At 36.7% G+C, this 27482-nt stretch overlaps 2 protein-coding genes across 2 annotated transcripts; one reads left to right on the forward strand and one right to left on the reverse strand.

Annotated features, from left to right (window-relative positions):
• The first annotated feature begins 319 nt into the window (after positions 1 to 319).
• LOC139945041 (renin receptor-like) lies at positions 320 to 11619 on the forward strand. The gene is made up of 8 exons (XM_071942294.1): positions 320 to 460; positions 3894 to 4024; positions 4807 to 4944; positions 5515 to 5610; positions 7146 to 7337; positions 8145 to 8294; positions 10994 to 11098; positions 11404 to 11619. The coding sequence occupies exons 1-8, from the start codon at positions 391 to 393 to the stop codon at positions 11617 to 11619; spliced, it is 1098 nt and encodes a 365-aa protein (XP_071798395.1). The 5' UTR covers positions 320 to 390.
• Positions 11531 to 27482, reverse strand: LOC139945038 (conserved oligomeric Golgi complex subunit 7-like). Its single transcript, XM_071942292.1, has 24 exons — positions 27342 to 27482; positions 26643 to 26735; positions 26284 to 26328; positions 26047 to 26187; positions 25718 to 25807; positions 25153 to 25221; positions 24737 to 24772; positions 24410 to 24530; positions 23828 to 23910; positions 23144 to 23254; positions 22609 to 22761; positions 22177 to 22228; positions 21663 to 21790; positions 21134 to 21208; positions 20781 to 20846; positions 20290 to 20440; positions 19683 to 19803; positions 19291 to 19391; positions 18846 to 18973; positions 18425 to 18502; positions 17958 to 18072; positions 17363 to 17500; positions 16110 to 16200; positions 11531 to 15442 (listed from the first exon to the last, which is right to left on the reverse strand). The coding sequence occupies exons 1-24, from the start codon at positions 27342 to 27344 to the stop codon at positions 15364 to 15366; spliced, it is 2268 nt and encodes a 755-aa protein (XP_071798393.1). The 5' UTR covers positions 27345 to 27482; the 3' UTR covers positions 11531 to 15363.

Raw genomic sequence — 27482 nt, forward strand, 5'->3', positions numbered from 1 at the left:
GGTTTTAGTCAGCATTTAACGAACGATCGTTTTCAATATATATAATCGGCAATGGCATACAAAAGCTCAATGCACACACACACGTTGTGTGTCTGAACAATCCAATGGCCACCGCGATGACGTCATTACACAACTACTACCACGAGTCGAGTTCCGGGTGTCCTTCCAAAACTTTCACAAAATTGTGCATTCCAACTTTAGATATTATTACCGAAAGAGCCGAATGACTAAGGGTCATTATATTATAGTCCAACTACAACAGACGGGTTAATTTATTCTTGAAAAGCGACGGCGTAGTTTTTCGTCCACGATCGATCACCCAAGCCACTGTATAATAAAACGCGTAAAACCTAATGCGATCTTCTTTCTACGAATCACGTGATCAGTCCCATGACCAAGATGGCTGCCGTACAAACGAAGAATCTACTCGTCGCGTTGTGGGCTTGTTTTTGTACTTTTGGTAGGTATTCCAGTCTTTTTATTTTAAAATAGAATATTTAACTGTATTAACTGTGATGTGTGTGTGATGTGGGGATATTTATCTGTTTGAAACAGTGCGAATTTCGGTCGTGAAAAGCGCGGTTTGAAATTTAGGATTGTTGTAATCTGTATTCTTTAGCGTAGTGTTCATTGAGCTGTGTGTATTGTGTGCACACAGATAGCAGTCAGTTCAGTAGCATGCAGTACATGCAGTGGGGGATGGGCTTGGAAGAAATATTCTACATCCATGCATAAATGCAAGAACATATCCATGAAGCTGTACTATACAGCATGTAAGCCATTCCAAAACGCTGCAAATTTAATTAATTGTTTTGTTAATGATAGTACACTTATTTAAATTACTTTGTTTAAATTAAAACAGTATTTATTTGTGAGCATGGATGGATGGGTCATGGATGATTGTTCTGTTTGATTGAAATGAAGGCTTGAATTTATACATTTTGATTCAACTATTTTGATTTACAGTTGTATTTGTCGTTAGCACAAGTCGCTTCAGCGATTTAAAACAAAAAATAACAGCAATTATCGGACATGTAGCGATGTACATTGTAGCTCACCAGTCCATGCTCATGTTAAAGAACACGGTTATTCAGAATGGCCTGCCATACATGTATGGTGAGCTTCAACTACAGCCAAAAACAACAACAAAACAGGTGGATAATGTTTTGAATTCGCATAAACTCTCCCCTGCCTTGGTTTTAAGTTGTTTTATTCACATTCAAGACCTTTTCCATTGAAATAGAGCACCTCAGATTTGACATACGGTAGCACAGCAATGAGAACACGATTTTGTTTGTAATTGTTTTTGTAATTTTTGAATTAATATGCAGCGTTATAGGATTGAGTTAGTTGGCTGTGTTTCTGCGCTTTCGATTACCATTCTCTACTTGCAGGTCAAGCACCAAATTTCTGTGCTAGCTGTGTAAGTGAAGAATGTCTAGTAGTGACTATAAATTACCAGGTTAGCAGGGAATTTTGGCTTGTGCGCTTGCGTATTCCACAGTTTATACTATGTCGTATTCCACAGTGTATACTATTATACTAATAGTATAAACTGTGGAATACGCAAGGGCACAAGCCAAAATTCCCTGCTAACCGGGTAATAGTAACCTGGCAATGTGCTTGACGTAAGCGCAGAATTCCTTGCAAGCACCACCATTTGTTTACCGTAAGCAGAGCCATGAAATGGGGGTCTTTGGGGAGGGGGGGGGGTCATTGTTATACTACATGTTCATGAGTGTATGAAGTTATGATTTTTAAAGAAAAATTGATGAAACATGTTCATGAAGCGAATGAAAGCATGCTACTCAAGCAAAATGACCTTTTACAAGAATAATGTTAAAAATATTGTGAGTGTCCTTGCCCTGAGATTTACACCATGGGTGTGGTCACTTAGGCATACGGATACCAAAAGAAAGATAAACATTAACACCATGGGGTTAGGGTGTTATTAGGGGTGTTGACAAGATGATGTCAAATTTAACATCCCAGTTTTTGTAGTGCAATTTCAAAAATTAATAAATGTGTAGAATATGTGCATGTGTAGAGTTTGTTTTTGATTAAATGCTGAATAATTCAAAGTAATTATCATTATCATCATTTTGTTTCTGTTTCACGGTTCTACCCTAAAATATGCCATGCCACATACAGGAGGCAATTTACAGACAACCAGTACCAGGCAATACCCCCCCCCCCCCCCAAAAAAAGTGTTTCTTTTGTGTAGGGCAGTTAGGTTGCCTCCAAGGTGCCTGGAAAAATTCCCTGTCATGACATGGAATTATTACATCAATGCATTTTTATTTTATAAATGAAAGGAAATTTAATAACCATAATATAAATTGTTCTTAATTACAAGTTTAATAAAAACCTCTTTGTGTATTTCATTATGCATGTCTTTTTTATCAGATACAAATTATGCTGACCTGCCCCAATGAAATTGATGTTAATATTCATGATTTAAATTGTCTTAACCATCTTAAGTTTATGAAAACCTGTTGGTTTATTTCAATCTGCATATTCGTTTTTTATCAGGTATTAGTTTTGTTGATCTTTCTGCATTTTCACATCACGTTGTGAGTTGAATCAAGCACCCGCAACGGAAGTTGTATTTGACACATATCCCGTGGACGTGGCATCAAAAAATAGATGTAGATATTGTTATTGATAAAGAGTCTGCTTCCTTGACTCGTCATTAAGGCTAGTCAATTGACTTTGGGAATGTGTGCTGGAGGTTTCCTGACTGTTTGTGATTTATATGGGGTTAAAGGATACCGCCCTCCCCCCTAAAAAAGGCAGAGGTTCCCATGTTCCCATACCCCCCCCCCATTTTCTAAATATGAGAGACCCAATATTGTTTTTGTTTGTTTGTTTGTTTTTTTTTTGGGGGGGGGGGGCGGTCTCGTCTGTTCATCAATAAGGGAAGTTAAATCAATATTTGAATATATAAATTATGTCAGATTTACTGAAAAGTATTCGACAATTATTGGATCAGTCATTTGATTGGATAAGATTTTAGTTTATTGTCGCATCACGTCATTGGTACATCCTGTCGCCATGAAGCGTTATGTTTTCAGCCATTTACGCTTTCGAAAATAACTAATATGAAAATCTGAAACAGTATGCTCTGTTCAACCCCACTTCATTCAAATTAACCCAGTCAGTCAGTTTCCCTTGTAGTGTTTATAACTTAAAGGCAGTGGACACTATTGGTAATTACTCAAAATAATTATCATCACAAAACCTTTCTTTATTACCAGTAATGGGGAGAGGTTGATAGTATAAAACATTGTGAGAAACAGCTCCCTCTGAAGTGCCATAGTTTTCGAGAAAGAAGTAATTTTCCACGAATTTGATTTCGAGACCTCGAGTTTAGAACTTGAGGTCTCGAAATCAAGCATCAGAAAGCACACAACTTCGTGTGACAAGGGTGTTTTTTTCTTTCATTATTATCTCGCAACTTCTACAACCGATTGAGCTCAAATTTTCACAGGTTTGTTATTTTATGCATATGTTGAGATACACCAAGTGAGAAGACTGGTCTTTGACAATTACCAATAGTGTCCAGTGTCTTTAATAAATACATTTTCAAATGGGAAGACGTGCATCATTTTGAAAGGGTGTGTCAACAAAATGGCGCCCGATTCCACCAGCCAGCTGTTATTTAACCCTGACCCCTTTCTTCCATATACAGTGTAGTGGAGAATACATTTTTCTTTCATTCAACATTTCAAATTTACCCATTCAGTCGCCCTTGTGGTTTATAATTAATTAAAAATACATTTCCAAATTCCAAATATAAAACACCACCATTTTGATAGTGTCCGTCAACAAAATGGCGCCCAATCCCAGAGCCAGCTGTTATTTAACCTCTGACCCCGTTCTTCCATATACAGTGTACTGCAAGGATGCTCTGTACGTCACACACTCACCTAGCTATGTAGAATTCCAGAAAGATGCTGGGCCTATCGATGTCGCTGAACTACAAGATGTCATTACCCTTGCTCTTGGGTTTGAAAACACCAAAGTTAGTATCGTCGAAACCGCACGTATACAATTTGTATCTAACAGTTCATTGTGTGATTCGCCTTTTAAAATGCAGCCCCTTATATTTGTGCATTATTCTGTGTTTCCTCGTTTATTTTTTGTAGTCTTGTCTAACCCTTTTTCTTTAATTGTAAATTGTATGTTACCGAAATGAATGTAAACAGGACATCATGTTGTTGAAAATGATTGTTGATACAATGTTGGTGCTCCTTGAAATTTATTGGTTTTGCTTTTTATACTTTTACTCACAAATTTATTTTGTATGATATTAGGTTTTGACCTTGTTTTTCATTTCATTTATTGATTGAATTGTTAAATTTACCTTGCAGGTACGTGAGATTGGATCGACAGGTTGTCAAAACTGTCGTTATCATAATTTGGTCTTTTAAACATCGTAGGCTTTCTTGTTTGAATATTATTGAATATTTGTCAGTGTCGCGGCCGAGCGGTCAAAGGCACTTAGTGTCCAAGTCGTCGCACGTGTGTCCTTATAATAATAAGTAAGGCAATTATTATGGGACCGTTATTCGTGTGTTGTGCAATGTTGAGGAATGCGTTATAAATTTAATTTTTATTTATAGAAGTTCTAGTTAGGCCTATTATAATTATGATATTATTCAGTGCTTCAGATTTATTGAAGTCAATCACAGTTCAAGTAACCCTTCAAGACAATTCCACAGTTCCATTTCAGTAACCCAAGAGATATGTTGTTCCAAAACAACAGAAACATTTTTTGACCCGGTTTCGTTTTCTTCCCTTCAGGATCTGAACTGGGGCGGCCTCTCAGTCGGTGATTTATTTCATCGACCAAAAGCAAATATCTTAATCACCATAGAAACCACCGATAAAGAGATAGACCTCGACCTGGGGAGCAAGACGATCCAGTTTCCTCTCCAAGGAGTAAGTTGTTTTCAACTTCCTTAAATAGCGTCTTATTGAATTTTGATTACTTCAGAAAAACATGTTTTTGGGGGGAAAAGCTGTTTTTCTATCAAGTTTGGGGCTTAACATTAACACACTTCTAGTAAACAAACTATTAAATGAAAGAAGATAAATAACGATGTGGTTATTTAAGAAGGTCTAGTCATCTTAGACTAAAATCAATTTCAAGATGTTTACGAAGGCATCAAGTATCTTCAAAGGTAGAGGAAGGAAAAGCTTGTGTAGCTTACCTCAGCTTCGAAGATACTTTTAGGATATAGGTTGGGGTCAGGAAATATTTTGTTGCTTAAAGGCACGGGACACTATTGGTAATTAAATTTTCTCAAACTAATTGTTAGCACAAAAAAAATACTTCGTTTATTCTTTGTTTTGTTCGATCTATATTTATAAAAAAAATATAAATAAATAAAATTCTTTCCCTTCGTTATTTTTTTGCTTTTTTAATGATATTTTTTCCCAATAAATAATTTTTTTTTTTACCAAGTGCTGTTTTTGTTAACAACTCTTTAATGATATTTCTACTACTAGGGAGGAGATGTTAACCTACAGTCGCTTCGAAACAACATCGCATCCATGTACGGTGAAGACAAACCACTAATGCTTGAGGTATCACCAGATGTGAAGGTGAGTGACGTATGGATGACGTCATGTAATAAAATACTTCTTTTTTTTTAGGTTCCTAGAAAGACTCTGCGATGGTCGAAACGTCAGACCATTAACTTTTTTTGCAAAATAGAAACATCCCTAATCCAGGATTGATTATCCGTGCGCTGCTAGATATTTTAAAGCCCTTTTTAAGTTGTATGCGTTTTTGTTAAATCTTTCCTGTGTAAATGGTTCTATTAATTTTAAAACTGCATGCATGCGATACCTTGTTTTTGTTGTTTCTTTATAAAAGAACTGTTGGTTGTCATATATAATATTTATTCTTGTTCAGTAATTTGTAATTTATATTATTGAAGTGTTATTAGTTTACTTATTAACTAAAGGGACAAGGGCATGCATAAGCCTTGGCTTTTGACTGGTGCCCTTATATTGCCTCCATGTTGTATCAAATTCGTATTGACGGCATTTAAGCTAATTTTGAAACCGTTGGTTCGTAGACAGTTCGTTTATTTAAAACAAAAACTACATATCAGGGATGTAGAGATCTTAAATCATACAAATATGTTTTAATTTTATTCATAACGTAACAAGATTGTCTCTTTGTAAAAACTGGTTTGTGTGCGGCCCGTCGTGTGTGTAAACATGTTGGCTGTTCGTTTAGGTCAAAGTATAGTAGGTCAAAGTGTTTGGCACTTCGTGATCGTGTCGACAACATGTAGACGTTTTTCTCTCATATTACCTTTTAAAATGATCTTGAAACCTATATGATAAAAACATGTTTACATCTTGGTATCTCGTTATTGTGTCGATGACATGAGGACTTTTTTCTCTCATGTTAAGATCTCTAGGGCATTTTCCAACATAACACAAAGACTCAGGAATTCAATTCCTGAAGACCCCGGACTATAATGTACATTGCTGCTCTCTTCCAGCAGAAACTTAAAGCACACTTTTTCATGCTTGCTTCTACTACAATTTTACATGTCCTTTTGTTTAACTTCTACGATAAACCGGCGCCTTTTAATTGTTTACAGGAATTTGCGCCTTAGAACTCGTCTACTCAGTACTATAAGGTCATTAGTGCAATTTGTATGGGTTTGATAAATTCTTTTGCAAATTGTTGAGCTTCTGGTAGTTGGAGTTAATTGATCAATGGTCTTCAAAGTAATTGTTTGACAAAAGAAAATTCAAACATTCATTTGTTGATTTCGATCGATTTGTTCATTTTCTATTTAATGACCTTTTGATCATTACAGAACATATGAAATTGCCATGAGCAGACGAAATGCTGTATTAATATTGTTATTGTATTTTTTTTTTTTTTTTTTTTTTTTATTCGACACCAAACAGCGGATAATCGCCATTTACATGTATCATTTAAAAAAAAGAATAATAGATAAAACTTTCAATAAATATTATACAGGCCTACATGTATAATATGTAATTTGACAAAAATGGTTTCAAATATTATAAAAACAATAATATTTTATTATCTCCATATATTTGTTTAATACTTATGCTCTTTTTGTATTGTATTGTATTGCCTCATTTAGGGAGTACACGTTTCTTCTGGTTTTCAAGACGTCTTCAAGACTATTCCAGACACCGTGACAGGGATGTTACCATTACTTCAAGGAGATCACTCTATACTTCAAGACAATAATCTCGGCTCATTGAATCTTAGTAATCATGCAGACGTTTCCCTTTTGAGCGAGTTACAAATCTTAAGAGAGATTGTCATCAAGGTACTAACCGGAACCCCCACCTCCCCTCCCCCCTCTTTACGCAAATCTCTTGACAAAACCGAAACGAAAATCCAGGAGGGAGAAATATCGTTGGAGATTGAGTATAGATGATATTAAACAAATCTGCTGAGATTCGGTAAATTATTGTATTGAATACATAAGCAAAAACAGAAATCACCTGAGAAAGTACAGAGTATACAGTGCTTATTAACACATGGGTATTATAAGGGTGAACACAAAACAAAATTTCACATGCATTAACATCCATTGATAATTCTTGCAGGTATTTACCAGGATTGGTAGAGCTGACAAAATAGACGCAGACAGTGTTCTTGAAATTAAAAAAAACTGTGGAATTTTTCGCTTAATCCATTGTGGGAGTTTAGTAAAATTAGTTAAAATCGAATGAGCTACAGCGGTGGGGTTTTTTCTTTAGGATTTCAGATACAGTTTTCTTGAATAGGACTTCATCTAACAGTGAAACATTTCACAGACAAAAATTGTTGTAGTGTGAACTTCATAAGCTCTAAGCTTTCAGACTAGAATTAAACAACGATGTTTTTTTCATCCTTATACCAATCCTGTAATAAGTAATACCTTTAAAAGCAAACAAATATGTCAAGTTATCAAACTCGGTTGGGATGAAAAATTGAGTCCCGTTCCCCCGATCGCTGCTCGCAGCTTTTAAAGAGCGATTGTGCAAAAGCCCTCCTTAGACTTTCCTAACGTCACATTCTAGGCCACTTTGCCATCAGAAACTTCCATAGAATTATTCAAGAACAACATTTTTTCTTTGTCTCCTTTCAGCTGAAAGAAAACCCAGCGGGTGTATCTGATAATATACCGGACGTCTTCAGTTTGAGTCTATCTGGTCTTAGAGTCATACAAAGCAAGTATGGAAATACGTCACCACAAGCTGAAGATGCCCTCACACTTCTGTCATCATTCCTAACTCAGGTGAGATCCAAGAGAAGATTTTACATTGAAAAAAAAAAACGTTTACATTTTTAGTTTTATTATGACAGGCCTACTTACTTGCAATCACAAGGTTGTGGGTTCGAATCCCCCAGCTAACCGCTGATTTCACAATGACTAGAATAAATATTGTCGTCTGGTTACTGAATCACAATTTCTTGATTTGTGTAATTCATAATCATAGACGTTAAACCAATGTTTGTATGAGAGAGATTGGGTTGCCAGCTTGGTGTTTATATCCCTTTGTGTGAGTTTGCCGAGTTCCCTTGATGGGAAGATCATTTAAACAAATTAACAAACAATCAATTGAGTAAAATGGTACATTCCGCATCTCGTTTCAGCTGTGTGTTTGTCTAGAGGCCTTTTCACACCGTCCAAAATCTCGGGGTCGGAACCGGGCGGTTCCGAACCGGAGATTTTGTTCAACCCGTTTCAGGAAAATCTCGTGTGCACGTCCCAACGCGCATGATCGGCACGCAAAGAAGTATTGGTGAAATCCGGCGTAGTTTTACATGTTAACAACAGCATGACGTTCAGCTTGCCAGCTGGATGTAAATTTGTTAACTGAACTCTTTTCTAAAGATGCATCGCGGTGTATTTTTCAAAATGGCGCTTGTAAACGTCACAGTGAACATCGCGCGAGACGACGACGAGAACATTTCGAGATTTGCGTGAACTGATTTGAGTATGCAAATACCCAATACAAATCAAACAACATTCTTGGACCGACATTTTTTATTTTTTATTATTTTTAGCGCCGATCTATTTGGATACTTGAAGTATAAATCCTGAACAGTATCGGAGAAAGATATTAACCAGTTTTTGAGAATATCAGATATCGCAAATTACCCCAAAATAGTTGGAAATCAACCCAGCATAATTGACGGTGACCCCAGTAAAATGTTTTGAACAGTCTTAAGTTTGGAGCTTGAGTTTGTATAATGCATTTTATGAAATGATTCACAACAAAGTTATCAAACCAACCTTTTTAGTCGTATCTGCTGGCAAAGCGCCGATCTATTTGGATTAATCTTTCTGTAGAGGTATGATAAACAACAAATCAGAGAGAGAGGGAGAAAGGCATTTTTTAAGAATATCAGATAGACCTATCACAATATACCAAAGATAGTTTGAAATCCAACCCGTGCTAGCTTCGTCCCAGTTGCCTCAGTGACCCCCATCAAATTGTTGTTGAACAGTCTCAAGTTGAGACTGTTAAAAAACAATTTGCTCAAGTTGAATCTTGAGTTGGAATACTTTGGAAAAGGTTCACAACAACGTTCTCAAACCAACCTTGTTTTCGTATCTGCTGGCAAAGAGCCAATATCTGTGGTACTTACTACGATATACCTTTGTGTGTTAGTCTTTAAAGGGTTTGGGTATTTTTTGTAGGACACAAAACACAATGTCTACATACATACATTAAACATACACGGTTTGAAGATAATTATGACTTGCTGAGGTGCTGTAGTTGTTGAAAAATTATGAGTTTTCGTATCAGGAGCCGAAAGCATGTGCAACGTATATACAAACCGTGTAAGTTTAATGTGTGGACGTTGTGTTTTGTGTTCTACAACAAATACCAAACCCTGTAAAGGTAAAATATACCTTTGTTTTTTTAACCGTTCGGTATTAAATTAGCCTATTGTTATTTGTTATTATATGTTCTTTAATACTATTATTATAGAATTATAAATTATCTAAATTGAATGCCTACCATAGAGCTATGATGCCTACCGAGCTTCTGTAACCAAGCAATGAGGTCGTCATGGTGATTCGTTGGCGTCATCATAATATGATTGTAATTTTCATAATATTTCGCATTATACTTTCCTGCCGATGTTTATGTCATTAAAAATTCAAACTACACCCAATAACTGTCGTCCGAATAAAAACCACCACTGTTAATATTAACCAAGACACTTGGATTGGTTGTTTCAAACACGCGCATGTAATCAAAAACGCAAATTAAAAAATAAGCGCCAAATGAATCAATTATTCTTTTCCAAAGTCCACTAATATTGATAAGTATTAACTATAAATAACACTAGTGGTGGACAACATCGCGGGTCGTAAATGTAGAATAGACCGTCATGTCTGGTGCGTATTCAAGTATTTGGGGGAATGAAAAAGTGTTTACGTTTCCGATTTAGAGATGAATAAAGTATTGTAAAAAGCCTTGTGTGCCGTGTACCGAAAATTGCACCAATGTAACGCCAAACGGTTATCTTTAATTGGTGGTGAGGAGGGACAGGGATTTGGGGTAAAAACGCAAAGCTGCTCAGCGGCTTGACATACATAAGATTGCCTCATATCTTCTTCTTCTCTCCTTCTTCTTTTCCTTATACATTATAAGTGCTGCTTCATAAGTGGAGATTGCCTTATATCAAATGCTAGAATGGTTCCCTTTTATCGAAGGGTGTGATGCTTGTGGGCGGTGCTGACGTTCACGCTAGACGCGGCAGATGTATTATGCTGGGTATATGGTAAAGTTTTATTCCCAGCCGATAAAAAAATACCCATATAAAGTGGACCGGTCTAGTCTAGGATATCAAGGACCTCTCGTTCATCTTTCTCTGAGCTTTGCAACTGAGAACTAACATGAAATACATAACGTGTGACTCTCCTAGGAAGACACAGGGTTCATGACAGGTTAAATGTGACTTATCTTTGCTCCACAGTTTTCTGCTGATATAATAAAGCTTTATAATGGTGATGTACTTATTGAAGTGATGACGTCACATCAAGATCCGCTTGTGAGCCGCCATGGTAGATCACTTTTGCAGGTAAAGTTCAGAATTAAATTTTACACAATATTTGAATTACAGGGCGTTTCTTGTCTTTTTTATGGCTTATTTAATTAAAATTTCAATCAACTTGCCTTCCAAAATGCACTGTTATAAAGAGGTCGTGCTTCTAAAAAGCAATTTATGAAGTCCTGAATGTCATTTCTACTTTGTGCTTGTTTGTTGAAACCACCAAATTTAATTCAGATACAAGTCTATAACAAATCTCTTTCTTGATTTAAGTGAAGTAATGGTTTAGCATAACCTAACCCATAACTCTAATTGTATTCCCCCCCCCCATTCAGAACGCTAAAGCAACCACAGCACCTCCCGCCACACCGCAGATAGCTAACAGAGCCCCATCTTACAGTGAAGACTACCCTGTCATCTTCAATATCATCTTATGGATGGTGATCATCCTGGCCTTAGCTATTTATGTTGTAGCTTATGGATTAGGAACTCTAGATCCTGGAGATACTATCATTTACAGGATGACAAGTCAAAGGATGAAGATCGATTAGGAAGGGATAGGATTAGATTAGATTAGATTAACTTAATCTCGTTGTTGTTTTTGTTTTGTTCCAGATTAATGTGGTATTATTATTAAACATTCCTAACTTTATTTTGATGATTTTTTATAAACTAAGGTAGGGTCATAGAATGGTTGTCAACATAATGCTAATGTATAGGCCATAAATAACAAGAAGGATACAATAAAAGTCACATGTGAAAGTTTCAGCCGAAGAGATAAGTGTCGAGAATATATAACAAAAACTCGCCATCAGAACGTAGAACTCACGTAGCGGTGCGGCGCATGTTTCAACCACAGTTTCAAAAACAATGAAATTATTACCGTTTTTTTTACAAGTAAGCTTTCATATGCAGAAATTACATCAAAAACAGAATCATGACCAGTTTATGAACCATAACCTTTAGGTAAATTGTCTCATTACAAGTGAAAGCATTTGTTACTGATAACATAGAAAAGTAAGCAATGTTCAGTACTTCGTCTGTGTAAAAAAAAGAAAAACGACTTTCAATCATTTTAAGAAGTGTTGACAAATTAATCTGACAAGTTAATGTTCCCGATTCGATTCGCTTAAAGCAATCTAACATTCATGTAATTTTATTTTTGTGTTTCTAGGTCGAATGTTTTTTTTGTTTTTTACAGATTTAAACACCTTTTTTTTCTCCGAAACGTATTTCATGTGATGAATGTTGATTTCGATTGTTTTTTCTTTCTTTTTTTCTCCTAAATATATTTACTTTTTTTCTTTTACTTCGGTTTCCTTTGTTTAATCGTTGTTATTGTTTAAATCATGATAATACAATGATAACAAATATTAACGTTTCAGTCAAGTTCAGAAGTGTAATTATTTTGTGGACAACATTGTAGTTTATATTCCTCGTTTAAAAAGAGATGCAACTCGCAATGTATGATTGTTGGATGGATCAAAAAGTATAGTTATATCATAGTACTCCAAAGTTTATAAAGACTATAATTGAAGTTGCATGGCCCGATCTTTACCGAAAATAATTGTTCTCTCTATCTCTGAACGGAGTTTGAAAGATGGTGCTTTTTCAAAACGAAAGTTTTTCGCATTTTTGCCAAGTACAATGTGGCATATTTGGGACGCTTGGTGACATCGGGCTTATCGTGTAAATGCATTGGTTTCGGGTATTTCCGATACATTAACGTACTCTCTTTATGTAAAAGATGAACATTTCACTCTCTTGTCCGAGTGGTGTCATTTTCGCTCTTTTGAGAGTGAAAGTCAGTCTGTGTTACTATTTTTGAGTGAATTGGAAGGAACTTCACTCTAAATCGAATTGAAAGTACCCGTCTTTAACTCCAAGAAGAGTTTTCCTCCATATAAATATGGCTCTTCACAAAAGTGGTATGGATGACAGAACGAGTGGTTTGTCACTCTTTAACATTAAGTCTCCCGTGAAAAATATACAAGAATTAATATGCAAAATTCTACATGTTCGGTGGCAGTGAGCCGATACTGAATTAGCTGTAGTTTTTAATTAACTACCGGTACCACATTGGCGCATTATTTCGTGCAATAACCTTACATACAAGCTTATTACTCTCTCGAATCTATAAACACAACAAATTAAATATGAATTTAGGGGTAAATTCAGTCCCAAATCGGACCTAGCTTCTTCAGTCTCAACTTTGATATTTATTAATGTGTAAACGAAAAACTATAGAGTATATGTTGTGATTATTATACCTACCACATGTAATGCGGTAAAATGAATGTACATGTACCTCTATTTATACGAGCGCAAAAAATTTGTTCCAGGGCTGTTAGAAAAATGAAAATCACAAGCTAACTGGACGTCTGTCCTAAAATTGGGTGAAAGGAATGCGGCACTCTTCTGTTGTTGCTACACAAATAAGAACGCTCCATTTTGATATGTTTCTGTTGTTGTTTTGAGCGAGCGTTACGTAATAACATAATGGATATTTACATCATAAAGTTTGGTGAAACATGGTATTAGCAGAGCCACCTATCTGGCTGTTACGTGGAATTTAGTCGTTGTGGCAAAACAAGCGTTTGTTACGGTGCCTGCGAGGGGACGTCTATCACTTTCACTGTGTTTGGCCGGGACAGATGTGTCGATTGTGGTCGTCACGTAATACATTTTTGTTCGGGTGCCGCGCAAATTATTTTAATTAAAAAGTGTTTTGGGGTTATTTACCTGTGACGTAATAGCTTCTGACTGATGTAACTGTTGCTCACCGCAAATTGTGGAAAAACATCATTTAAACAGTTACCCCCCCCCCCCCTAAACCCCCCTTGGTATCGATATATTGTTCTACTGTTGTAGGAATCATTGTTCACTAATTAATGGTAGAGGTTGAAATTGCAATGAGTAATCTATTATATAATGTATCTCAGTAATTCTGTATAAAACAATTGATGTAATTGTTATAGATGGTAAATTTTGTATAAATAAATGTTTATAATTGAGAAAAGCGAGTTTTCTGCGTGATTGTGAATCTTGATATTAAACTTCAAACAATAGAAAAACATAAACACATCTTAATAGCTTAACAATATTAATTATTAATGTTTTTCCCAAGTAGAATGGGACATACCACATCATGGGGGGCATCAAATGACACAAATCAACTCAACACAAAAGTAGTACATTTTTAGCTAAATAATTTCTGTTTATAACACTTCTTCATAAGTATCTTCCAAATGTCTTACACATTAAATATGTGACTTGGTATATTTTTACATTTATTGGTCATTGCAGTTGCAAGATAATGATGAAAGAAGCTCTTCTTGGATTCAAATTTGTGGGTGAAAATTTACAATAATTTTGATTATCCAATACTCTTTACCAAGTAAGTTTTAAGGGCCATTAACTTGTGTAATTAAAAAAAGTACACCCTGCCTTTAACAAAAACGGAGACAGGCTTTATCACATCGATTAATTTATAAGTTCTGGTTGTGAAGTCCAAGACTCTCAGTAAAGTGAACTTAATCACTGCACTAGCCAGAACACAATTGAGAAAAGACAGTGATGCAAGTTTCAGTTTTAGATGTTAGAGGAAAACCCCATAGAAATATTCCAGTGAAAACCCACGCAGTCAGGTAGGGACTTAAAATCCAATCTACATAGTGCCACTGGCAGGATTTGATCCAAATACAAGGTCTGTCTTGCATAATGTGGGGATTCAATGCACTATGACTAATATTATTTGTTTCTAATTTGTCCGTGAGCAAGTTTCAGATGTCGGACAAAAGTAGAAGAATATCATGACTGGTTATGGTTCTGTAATGCTTTCTTTCTCATTTAAAAAATAAATGACTGAAAAGTTCTAAATCACTATACCACCCCCCCCCCCCACCAACCCCCAATATACAGTTCCGTCTACCAACTCTTACATAGTACGTAACAGTTCAAGCTCAATGTGTAATGAATCTAGACCTGATGACTTATAAAACTTCTAGCTTCCGACTTTCTCCCTTGAACAAGGATATTGACAAACTAGGGATCCACCAACATAGTGCTATTCGACTCAATTGGTAGAGAACGGTACGTTAATCCGGAAGTCAAGGGTTGAAGTTCTGCTCTAGCCTTTATTCAATCCAGGTTTATAGCATAGTCCAGAATATCTCGTAGGAAAGCACCTTGAGCGTCACTGAGTGACGGATATGCATGCTATATAAGAAGCCACTATTATTACTAGTTATTATAAAACTGCAAGAGTCAACACTCTTTGATAGAATAGTTGGTGTCTATGTTTCATGTACACTTCTTATGGATCCGATGATATGCACAAATCGGTCAGGAATGGTCCCTCTTGTCTCTCCATACCTGCAATGAATGTTAAAATAAAAATATTTTATGGGTTTAGGAAAGGAACTATCAAACAATCATAATCCTGCAGCCTATGTTGAGTTAATGTTTAAACTCTGACAGGGTTGGTATATTTCAACCAATGGGAATGGATTGCTATTTCTGTGCACACAATCCTTCAAACTCGGTCATATGACGGCTATATATGAGGGTCTTACGAGGGCTTGCTGTGACTATGTTTAACTACAATTTTTCCAACAAATCTGTTAAAAATCAAACACAAATTTGCTACTATTGCTAATTTTTTACTGCATTCCAAAATTCTTAATCATGTTAATGATCAACACTCAATACTCAAAACCAATGCTCAATATTAAAATCTGTTAAAATTTAACACAAGTTTGATACTAATGCTAATTTTTACTGGTCCCAAAATACGCAATTATGTTTATACCCAATACTCAAAACCCAATATGCAACACCAAATACCCAATACTCAAAACCCAATATGCAACACCAAATACCCAATACTCAAAACACAATATGCAACACCAAATACTCAATACTCAAAACCTAATTCACAGTACCAAATACTCTACGCACTTCTCAATACCCATTACTCTACTCAATACTCAATATTCAAAACCAAATACTCAATTCCAAATACCAAACACTCAATACTCACTGTGAGAGTGGTAATTTCAGTAGTGTCTCAATATTCCTCAGTGACTCGGAAGCATGGATACCCAGAGCATCCAAAACATTACAGAGATAATCTGAAATCAAACATAACCTTAAAGCATTAATTTTACTAACAAATGTAGCAGCCTTGAATTAGAAAATGGGTGTCGCACACTGGCTTAAAACATTTCTTAAAATACAAGATAATGTAGCAATCTTTCTTTTTCTTTTTCTCCTTTCTAACATATTTCTCTCCACTGCAGGAGAAAAGCCTCTTCACCAATTCACTGTTTCACTTTATTTCCAAAGTACCACATCACATGAACAATCTGTGACTATATCCTGCTTATTTTTTTTTTTAGCAGTAAGAAGTTACCAAGCACAGGTCCTGGGCCAAATTTCACAGAACTGATTCAGCACAAAAACAGTCAAGCATATAAATAATAATGCTTAACAGAATACCAGCCAAAAACCCATGTCACACTACTGTGACTGGTATCATGCTTACTATTGCTTAGCAGAAAGTTGCCAACATAATACCCTACTTAAAGGGAAAGTACACTATTGGTAATTGTCAAAGACCAGTCTTCTCACTTGGTGTATCCCAACAAAAGCACAAAATAACAAGCCTGTGAAAATTTGAGCTAAATTGGTCATCAAAGTTGCGAGAAAATGATGAGAGAAAGAACGATGTTGTTAGACAAATTTGTGTGATTTCAGATAGGAAAAAAAGACTTCTGGCTAGAAGTCTTTTATGATTTTAGTGAGAAATTACCTCTTTCTCAAAAACTATGCTACTTAAGAGGGAGTCGTTTCCCACAATGTTTTCTACTATCAACAGCTCTCCAATGCTCATACCAAGTCAGTTTTTAAGTTAATATTTGTTTTGAGTAATTACCAAACGTGTACCTTCTCTTTAAGCAGCTCTTTAAAATTGGACCCGGCTAATAATTATTTGTAATTTGGAATTCCTGGTAGCAGGTAACATTCTGTCGTTTCATTTCAGTTGTCTGAGTCTCTAAGTATCTTTTCATTTATTTATTTCAGCCACATCCAACAGCGCAAGCGCCAATGACAGGATGGATAAAACATCAAATTACATAAAACTGCACAATAAAATTATTTAAACAGACAAAAGAATACAAGATTAAAATGGTGCAAACTTGCATCAAAATAGTTAAAACACAAGCTACACTCTGGACCAGACCTCCCCTTTCAGATTCAAAATTCACAAAATTTCAATGATTTTATGTTTACCTATATCAGTGGCTAGTTGTCGAGTAGCATTAGGCGTCAGCTCAGTGATTTTCAAGATGGCTTCTACATAGGTGTGCATGGTTCCCCTAGCTATGGCTCCTAACCAATAATCAGCCAGGTGTTCTGCCGTGGCTGAGCCTGAGTTGAGATTTAAAGAAAGCCCAAAAGAAACTTGTTACAAAGTAGGCTAGCTGCTTGACATTATCTGCCAGAAGTGAACATGTGCACAAGTATGTTGACAAATATTATTCAGACATATTTCAGTGGTGTAAAAAGTGTTGTAAATCCTGAAACGATTTGGTTAAATTTCAGGGATTTAAAGACTTTTTTTTATTACACATCCAACAGCACAATTATGCATAGGAAACCAGAAGAAATGTTCAGATTTAGGAGAACAAAACACAATAGGGGACCAAAAACCCACACAATCAGAGGTTGGGACTAAAAACCAACTGGATGTTGGTGCCTCCCCCTATTTTGTCAACATCTTGGTTGCCAGTTGAAAGACATTCAACCTTTAATTTCTGTATAGCCAGGGATAACACCCAAGTTTAAAATCCCAGGTTGTATCGCAGACTTCTTGTTGTTGCTTTACCTGCTTCTGGAGGATAAGGAAGCTTGCCCGTCTCCAACGCCTTCTCAAGACTAGGGTTCTCTTGAGATGTAAACGGTTCTAGTTGCTGTGGTAACGTCATTAGATACTGACCAATCTGAAATGAAAGAGTTTGAGTCGGTAGTTCAAAACGCAAAGGTTACACCTCTTTAATTCATGTTACAGATTATATAAATATATAAAACAGGTGTACTTGTCACAACTGGCGAGCACTGGAAATTGCGAACTGAAACTGCTTGTTCCAAAAACACCTTAAATGTGAAACTGTGACGTGTAGATAGGGGGGTTCTCAATTTGATTCCGGTCTTGTAACACATACTCTGGTCCAGTCAAAGTTTTGAGCTACAAGTCCTGTTTTGTGGATTTTTCACCCAAATTTGAGCCCTATGTTTGCTGATTACATGACTAAAATGCTAGCAAAGTCTGAAGGGTGAAGACAGTCGCTGTACCTTAGTAATGTATTCCTGTGGGGACAGACTGAATGTTGGGAGGTCAGCAGCAAGCATACCGCCCTCTGTTGTCCAAACCTGTAAACAAACAAATTGCAGTTTTAGCAGTCAAACAATCAACCCCTTGAAACCCAATCATTAGTTGCAGATCCACCAGATATTTTTGTTGGTTTTCCATTTGCGTTGGTTCCTGTTTGTTTTTATCTTTCCAGTTTGCTTGCAACCAATACATGATCCTTTCTAGGGCATCTGAAAACATAATTTGATGCAAAAAGGGTGGTTTTGACTTTCATTGTGTTCTGTGAATGCATATTTTGGGGTACACCAAATAAGGATACTGGTCTTTGGCAATTACCAAAAATTGACCCTGCCTTGAAGAGAAACATTTTTAAATTCTTGCCTGATTCTGAGACCATCTTACCTCCATGGATGATATCTGTGACAGCTGCGCTTCTAACTGATGGAATACGATACTGAATGTGAACTTGTGAGCATGCTCATTGACCTTCTGCATCCCATCCATGACCTCTTTCAGTAGTGATACTTTGTCTATATTGGACAAAAAGATCACACATTCAAAGTCAAACACTTTGAGGAACTTCGTTTTTCCCCAAACACTTACTGGTGGCTTATAATGGAGGAGATGTTATTAGTGTTCAATTTCATAAAGCCTTTAAGCACAAAACACTTGCTCAGCACAAAAATCTCTTGCTGCGCACAATAGGGTACCAGCAAGAATACCACACAGTTACCAATGCTTGGACTGGTAACCCCACTCATTTATTGCTTAGCAAACAAACTTGCTTAGCAGAATTGTTTAGCTAAACATCTTTATGAAATGGGGCCCTGTTGAGGGTTTTTCTTACCTTGTTTAAGTTTGAGAATAAGATCAACAAAGACTGCATGTTGGACAGGGTCCTCCTTCACCAAGTAATTATACTCCTTGAATGGATTATCAGATACTGGTCTGTAATTAGGAAAACAAGAACAAAAACATTAAAACGAAACAATGAGAGAACAATAACAAAACACTATTATACCAAACCAACCGTTGGGGCGAAAATAGTTGTGCAAGCAAACTGGCAGGTCAATGTTTCTGGGAAATGGAAGTTAAATCATTTGAACCTCAGACATCCACAACACCACTACTACAACAAGGCATCCAATAAGTAACTACACAGTTAAGTTCCTTTTTGCCTACTTCTACGGGGAACCCAATAAGTAACTTCAATGTTCAGTTACTTGTTTGTACACTTACGTGATATTGATATTAGTGATCTTGGTCGGTGAGAAGGCCTCTGCAACATGACTCGTAGCTGTGTTCAGAACGGATCCAATTAACTCCATCTCAAACTCTTCACTCTGTAGAAATAATTCACCTACAAATGAAAAAGCATAAATGAAAATCACTATGTCAGGGCGAGGTCAAGCAGGGTCACCATATCACATGTCTGTATAACTTTTAGAGCATGCTGGAACTGATAGAAAAGATAAATAGACTCAAGCTCTGGTGTTTCTAATCAGCAGAGAGTGGGTTCGAGTCCCAGTCTTGACACTTATGTCTTTAAGCAAAAAACTCAACGTGTTGAATCCATGAACCAAGTCTCCTGATATGCATGTAAACGAACCCACTAGCACTTGGCGCAAAGAGAAGGTGCTATGCACCTGTGTTTCTGGTAGTGGCTGCTGAATACGCCCCAAAATAAAAAACTTTCTCAAAGTGTTTATGTTTGTTCATCAAGCAAGTTGAGTACCTTTTTTGGTAGAAACATGATCAAAGAATATACACTGTTTGATTATCATTGTTATTAACTTGCTCTGAAGGTCATCTTCAGGTCATGTTAAGGTCACACAGGGTCACATACCACATGTCTGTATAATCTTGAGTGCATGCTGGAACTTGCTCCAATCCTCTCCCAGCTCAGCGTGAGAGGGCGCTATACTATCCAGCCCACCGGCAGCATGTAAGGTCCCTAAGGCGGAGTGAAACTTCTGACAGTAGCTTTGAAACATTGCCTGGGGATTAAAATGGTTAGAATTGATAGATTTTTGTAATGGTAGTGGACAGTTTAACAGAATGTTTTGCAGAAGTTGACCACAAGTCACTGCAAATTAATTGTGAGAATTTTGCATTCACAGGAAGTATGAGCCAGGGGTTCGGACTCACTGCTGGGTACAAAGATAAGACTTAAGAAGTGATTACTCCTCATACATATTCATGACTGTAAATGAAATCTCATTGGTCCATTCACCATGATTAGTCCACAATTCAGCCTTTGGATGCCATGGAACATTTTTAACTAATATACTGTGAATGAATGAAAGAAAAAAAAGATTAATACAAACCCAGACTTACCTTTAAGGCTTCTAGAAGACCAACACAACCACATCCATCGGTTAGACCAACACATCGATCAACAGCCTAATGAATACACATAATAAAGATAATAACAACTAGTGATTATAGAGCCCACACTTTACAATAACATATCAATGAGCTTTACATTAGTCATTTGGTATTGCAAGTAAAAGAACCCAGAACACGTATCCTGGAAGAGTAGGGGTTAACCCCAGTGTTTCTGGTTCACATAGCAAACACCCTTATTTACAGGTTTCCTCAGACTTGTGAGCTACAGTGATTAAGTTCACTTATGAGGAATCCTTGGTTTCAAGTCTAATGCAAGACAAAGATTTTTAAGTATTTCTCACCTCGTGGGCAATTTTGAAGACTTTACTCGTTGAGTTTGACAGCAATTGCGCACAGTCTATAAGATCTCGCTTCTCCTACAAAACACAAGCAACATTTTAATCAATTATTAGACAACATTACAAGATAATCAGGCCTGGAATTTAATCTTTGAGAGGGCAAGGCCATTTTTATTATGCAAAGGGCACTTCTATTGGAAAATCATAAAGTCCATGGGAAGCTTCTGAAGGGGCATAAAGGCCAAGACCAGGGCACTGGAAGCCACGGCATGGCCTTCATGGCCTTCGTGTAATTCCAGACCCATCAAATATTTACACCAATTCTTTTCTTGTTTCTTTCTTTTTAATTTGTTTGGTGTATTTTCTAAGTCTTTATCTTCATTATTATCAATAAACTTCAAAACGTAAATTTTACAAAACATTTTTGATAAATTCATCTCTTATCTCTCCAATGAAAAATGGCTCTCACTAAACACTAAAAGCTTAAAAATGGCCAGTCAGACCAGGCAGCTTGTTAAATATTTAAACATACCATTTGAGTACAGCTGACTTCCTGCAGCATGAATTCTCTTTCAAGACGACCATATTGCAAAAGATAAGGAACATAGGGGGCATGGATGGCATTCACCAAGTCATAGAAATGTGAACCTGAGATGGAACCTGATTGGAGCAAAAATAGGAGGGAAATAAAATAAACAAATTGAAGAATTTTACACTCCTGACAAGTTGAGAAAACAAACTTGGAACAAGTTGGCTCAAGGGTTTCTTCACCTGCCTTTCACCTATATGGACCTTGGTTCGAATCCCACCTCGGACCGGATCCTTGTATGTGGAGTGGGTTTTCAGTCCCTACCTGATTGTGTGGGGTTTTTCCCATTCGGGATTTCCCAACTAATTCATAACTGAACAATTCTCCTTATTTCATATTTAGCATGATATTGATGTTAATTGTGCTGTTATGTAATAAATAAGTCAATCAATCAATCGATAAAATCTCAAATTTGACCAAAATGTATTTATGTGTGATCTCCTTATATTTCACTTACCTGCTGTCTCCAGAATAGCGCTTTCAAGATTTTTGATGAATCTCATCACGATCTGGAAAAAATAAATATTTGAAATACTTTTAAATATAATCACAGGTTGAATAGACCTTTCTATCGCACCGTCACAGCCCAAGTATTTGCCATATAGGGTTGGAAAATGACATGGTGTATTGGAAGCCATCAATGCAAAACAAAAACAGATGGCCAAAGTTTATAACATTGTCAAACAACTTTTAAAAAAGAGTGTTGATTTTGTTGCAGCAAAGCAACCAATCATTGGAGGTATTTCATATCATTGAAAGTTTGCAGAAATCCTAATTTTGTTAAAACATCTGTTAACACGATCACTAACATTTGGCGGTCCATGCCAACCAGTGTTTGTTATCAACCAACAATGGAAAGTTCTATAACTGTCATAAATGCATACAGCACCTGTCTAAGTTCCAGTAAGTTTGGTAGAGTATTATCTTGAAGTGCAGTATCCATACAAGCTGGTAGCGAAGGCTGTAAACCAGACAACGTCTGCGTCAATAATTCACTCACAACTCGGACTGCCTCAGGGAATACCTGTTCACACCACTGAATCTATCAACAACAACAAATCAGAGGGAAAATCATTATAATTGGTCATAACTTGTCAGAATCATCGAACCATCAGGGAGAAAACATAACTTGTCATCATTGAAACTTGCCAGAATGAGCTTAGAAATTAGGCCTTCAAAAATTTCTTTGATTGCCCTTTCCAAGTGAAAAAATCTCTGTCACACTTTTTTCTCAATTGCCTCCGTTTCCCCCGGTCAGGTTTTTGAACTAGTGTTTTGACAGTTTTTACAGGTACTGCCTATAAAACTGTATTTTCTCTAAATCTGTATGGATTTTATTGTTTCAAAAAAAAAGTTAAGCACCTATGAGCATGAGCATGTTTCATGGATAGACACTATACTGTAATTATTATTTTTATTATCACCTCTTTATGCCATGTTGATAATAACGTATCATAGAACGTTGGTAACCATTCCGCTAGAGGTTTATCCAGATTATCACCCTGTAGGGTCTGCCATTGTTGTAACAACGAACTCTGAAACACAATCAGCAAAAAGACGTATATGGGATTTGAGGCATTGCGTGGTGAGGAATCAATATTTGGTTTGCGATGGGACCATTTGTGTATCTACATGCCAGGTAGAGTTTGTTCTGAAAAGAACTGTCCTGCTTTTTACCTTCTACCTGGGCTGAAGGTATAAAGCAACTAGACATTTAAGTCAAGCAGGTATCAGAACCACTTTGGTCCCATGTGCATTGCACTTATGTGCAAAGGAAAAAAACTCACATACTTTAACAGGTCCTAATGTTCGAAAACACGCAAGACTTTCACAGTCAAGACTTTCACATGTGACCTATGTTTACATCCAAACTGCCCTCTGTTGACAAAACCCTGTATAAGTCATGTTTCGCCGGGCAAAAAGACACGTAGTCATGGTAAGATAGCATACACTTTCTAGCTGGCTGCCAAAACACAAAGGTTTTGCCCGGCGGTATAAGCCCGAATCATGTTATGGTTTTCGAGTGACGTCAGAGGTCACGTCATCTATTGGATCTCTTATCCAGCCGAAGTTATCATCAACCAATTTGGACTCGGCCTAACTCTTACCTTATGACATTTGTAATAATAATTGTACAACTGTGGAAGCCTGTCGATGTCCAAGAAGATTTTCACATATGTCTGAGCAGATTCTGAGAAAACAAGAAAAGTAAGTTTATCTTCAATCATTTAAGGCAGCAATCAAAAAGGAAAAGAAGAATGTTCTAGTCACCCACCCAAACTTGCTCCCTAATGGTTCTTTAGGAATATGTGACATCATAAGTTACATCACAGTCACCGTGGTCCAGTGGTTAGACTGCAGGACTTGCAATCACAAGGTTGTGGGTTCGAATCCCCAAGCTAACCGCTGATTTCAAATCGACTAGAATAAATATTGTCATCTAGTTACTGAATTACAGTTTCTAGATTTGTGTAATTCATAATCAAGGACGTTAAACCAATGTTTGTATAAGAGAGATTGGCTGTTGCCAGCTTGGTGTTTATATCCCTTTGTGGGAGTTTGCCTAGTTCCCTTGATGGGAAGATCATTCAAACAACACTACACGATCGTGTCTTCACTCACAAATTCATGGAGTCATAAAACTCATCAATGGAACCCAAATAAAAATGTATACATATTTGTTGACTCACCAAGAGAATGAGTATTGAATGCGCTCACGAGTTGCGGACTCAACATGGCCTCAAGACGATTCTTGAGCGTCTCAAGATGTTGACATCTCTCCTCATAGTCTCCGCAGTGAGCCAACATGCTCTAAAATAAAAGCAATGGTTATAAAACTTATATTATGAATGTGATTGGAATGAATGGGACCGCTGTTTAGCCTGACTGAATTCACTTTTTTTTCTTTTCTTTTTTCTGAATATCTTCTATAAGTCAATACCTTCAGTGGGGTGTCATCATAAAAATTGCATGTTTTTGTATAATATAGAGTTATAGCTTAAATATATTTAACTTACAAGACTGTGCTGCATCGCCATCAACTTGTCCGCAATCTGCAGAAGGAGGAAAGAAGACACAGAGAGTGAACACAATTCAATATCTGGACCCTAATTCATGGCTCTACTTAGCGTGGTATTCAATTCTGCACTTACCCCCCCCCCCCCCGCCCCGCCCCGCCACAACCCAAAGAGATATCCACCATAACAGTTTGTCCTGAGAACATTTGCACAGTGACGGGAAAGATAGAAAAGATTACATTGCTAATACAACAAAATTAACTGCAATAAAAGGGATTTCTGACAAGCACTTTGCATGGGCCTGTAAGCGTAGAGATCTTTGGCGAGTAGAAAATGGGCCCTGACTGCCTGTTATGAGCTTTCAGGATGTGACATCGCGAAAGGAAAGCTAATAAATAGTTTTTTTAGAAACTCACTGCTTGGGTGTTTTTACTCTGAAAGACTTCATCAACATCCGCCATGAGTGTCGTCCAATTATCGGCTTCCTAACAAAATGGGTGAAAGAAAAATAACTGTTCTTTAAAGCATTGACTGAAGATGATTTGTTCACAGGAAGCCAGTGGAATTTTATTATCATAATTAACTGAAGTTTATTCATTTTGTTTTTACCCATATACACCGAGGTGCTAACAACAATTGGTGTATATGGGTGAAACCAAAATGGATATTCTTTATCCCCGATGCAAATTTAACATCTATTTACCGAACTTTACTTCAAAATCTAAACACAAGAAGGTTTACAAATACAGAAATATTGCACATGTAAATACATAATGCAGAGGGATCATATTTATTGAAGAAGGGGTGAGATGTGGTTAGATTTTGTTTGCCTTAAAGATTCATTTGGCAGCCCTGTTCTGGATTTGTTGGATGCATTTGATGTCTTTGCTGAACATTATTTAAAGGGGGAGAGAGTTTCCATTGTCTCAACGAGATGTGACAAGAGCCAAACAGCATGGAGAATTTTTTTACTCTTCTTACCTGCAGAGCATCAGATGCTGCCTTCATCCGAGATTTAATCGCATCAAGATCTAGAAGCATCTTCATCGACTGAGAGGTGTCTTCTTCAACCTTGACAAGAAAATCACAAAATAAAAATATCTCTGGTCAGTCTGAGAAGATTAATTCTTACAAAGAACCCAGTGCACCTATCCTTATTTAAAGCGAAGAGGTTCGCCAGGGTGTTTCTCGCATCGCTCAGAGAAGAGGTTCCCACTGTAATTTTTAGCATCCAATGCATTCATGCCTCATCAACATGCTGAACAGGCTTTGAAAAGAAACATCTTAAAGGTAGAAATTTTGATTGATACCTTCTTGATATCTTCCTTAACCAGCTGCATTTGTTCCTTGAGAAATGTAGCCTCCTGTTTGACGGACTCTACCTCCCTTAAGACACGAGGAATATTCTGAACAGCTTGCTGACTCGTCTCCTCTAAGGAATGATTCACCTCCTAAGAAAGAAAGAGGAAAATGGAAACATTACTTCCAATAATATCTAGGTCAATTCCAGTGAGCTCTTAACCGCTCAGCCATGAAACAAGACTTACCTGAATGAAAAGTTGAAGCTTCATAACAAGAGTTGCTGCATGCGCCTACAAACAAACAAAAAAATCAATCAATCAAACAAAATAGATGATCAAAATGGATCAGATAAAACTGATGATCAAATAATGCAACTTTGCTTGCTTTTACAATTTACTGTTAAACTACGATTCATCCTGAGAATGAAATCCGTCCCCCAAAAATAATAAAGGGTGACAGGTCAGCGTCAATAACTGTAATTGATTATTAACGTATAACTCGCCTCTCTGGCCGGCGGTTCAGTGTCAAATTCAAGCCTTGGAGTAATGTAGAGAACATAAACAAAATTCATATTTGTAGTTTTAAGATTTAACATTCCCCTTACATCTTTCTGATCTGGGGCATCTTTCTGCGCTGTAAATGCTGCATTCACCCACTCAACAGCATCAAAATTGGCATCCAAAAACTTAGAAAAATCCTGAAATAAATAAGAAAGAAGATAAAGTAGTTTAAATTGAACAATACATTGATAATATAATAATCGTCTGACACAGGAAGATGGAAAGTTAGGATTTTGGATGATCACAACTAAAACCATTACTGCTTTGTCATTAGACCCAGTAAATGTGGGGTGGTGTACTCCTATTATAGTTTTGGATGATGAACAGATTTTGACACTCCTCCCTGGGCGGCCGTCGGGAGGAGGGTTACGATTATCGCAACTAACTCTACCGGGGATGTCAACAAAAATGTTTTCTCCATATATAAAATTATCCAGATAAGATATCCTAATTCGGAAAAGTTTCTGTCACCACTTTTTCATTCGATATGAAATAATATAGTTTCTTATTTACCTCAATGAGATATCCCTTTTTGTAAAAATGAGTGAAAAGGTGGTGGCGCCATACGGAAAGTTATCCAACACTGACTCCGCCCACCACCTTACATGTATGTGCGCATTCCCATTACAAAGACACACACATTCAACAACATCTGAACATGTTCAAATCAAAAAGAACAAATCTTCTTCTTAATATAATACGTTTCCGAAATCCATGATCAAACAAGTGGAGGAAGTTCTTACCATTTCGAAATTCTCAAGATGCTTCTTATCCAAGCTTACCCTCCTTTGATTAAATTAACTATTTCATCATAGTTTTATCAAATCAGTAACAAGTAATCTCGCCTTGTTTTGATGATGTGGAAAAAAATAATGTGTCGCCAA

The sequence above is a fragment of the Asterias amurensis genome, chromosome 12, assembly GCF_032118995.1.
Source record: "Asterias amurensis chromosome 12, ASM3211899v1".
Lineage (NCBI taxonomy): Eukaryota > Metazoa > Echinodermata > Asteroidea > Forcipulatida > Asteriidae > Asterias > Asterias amurensis.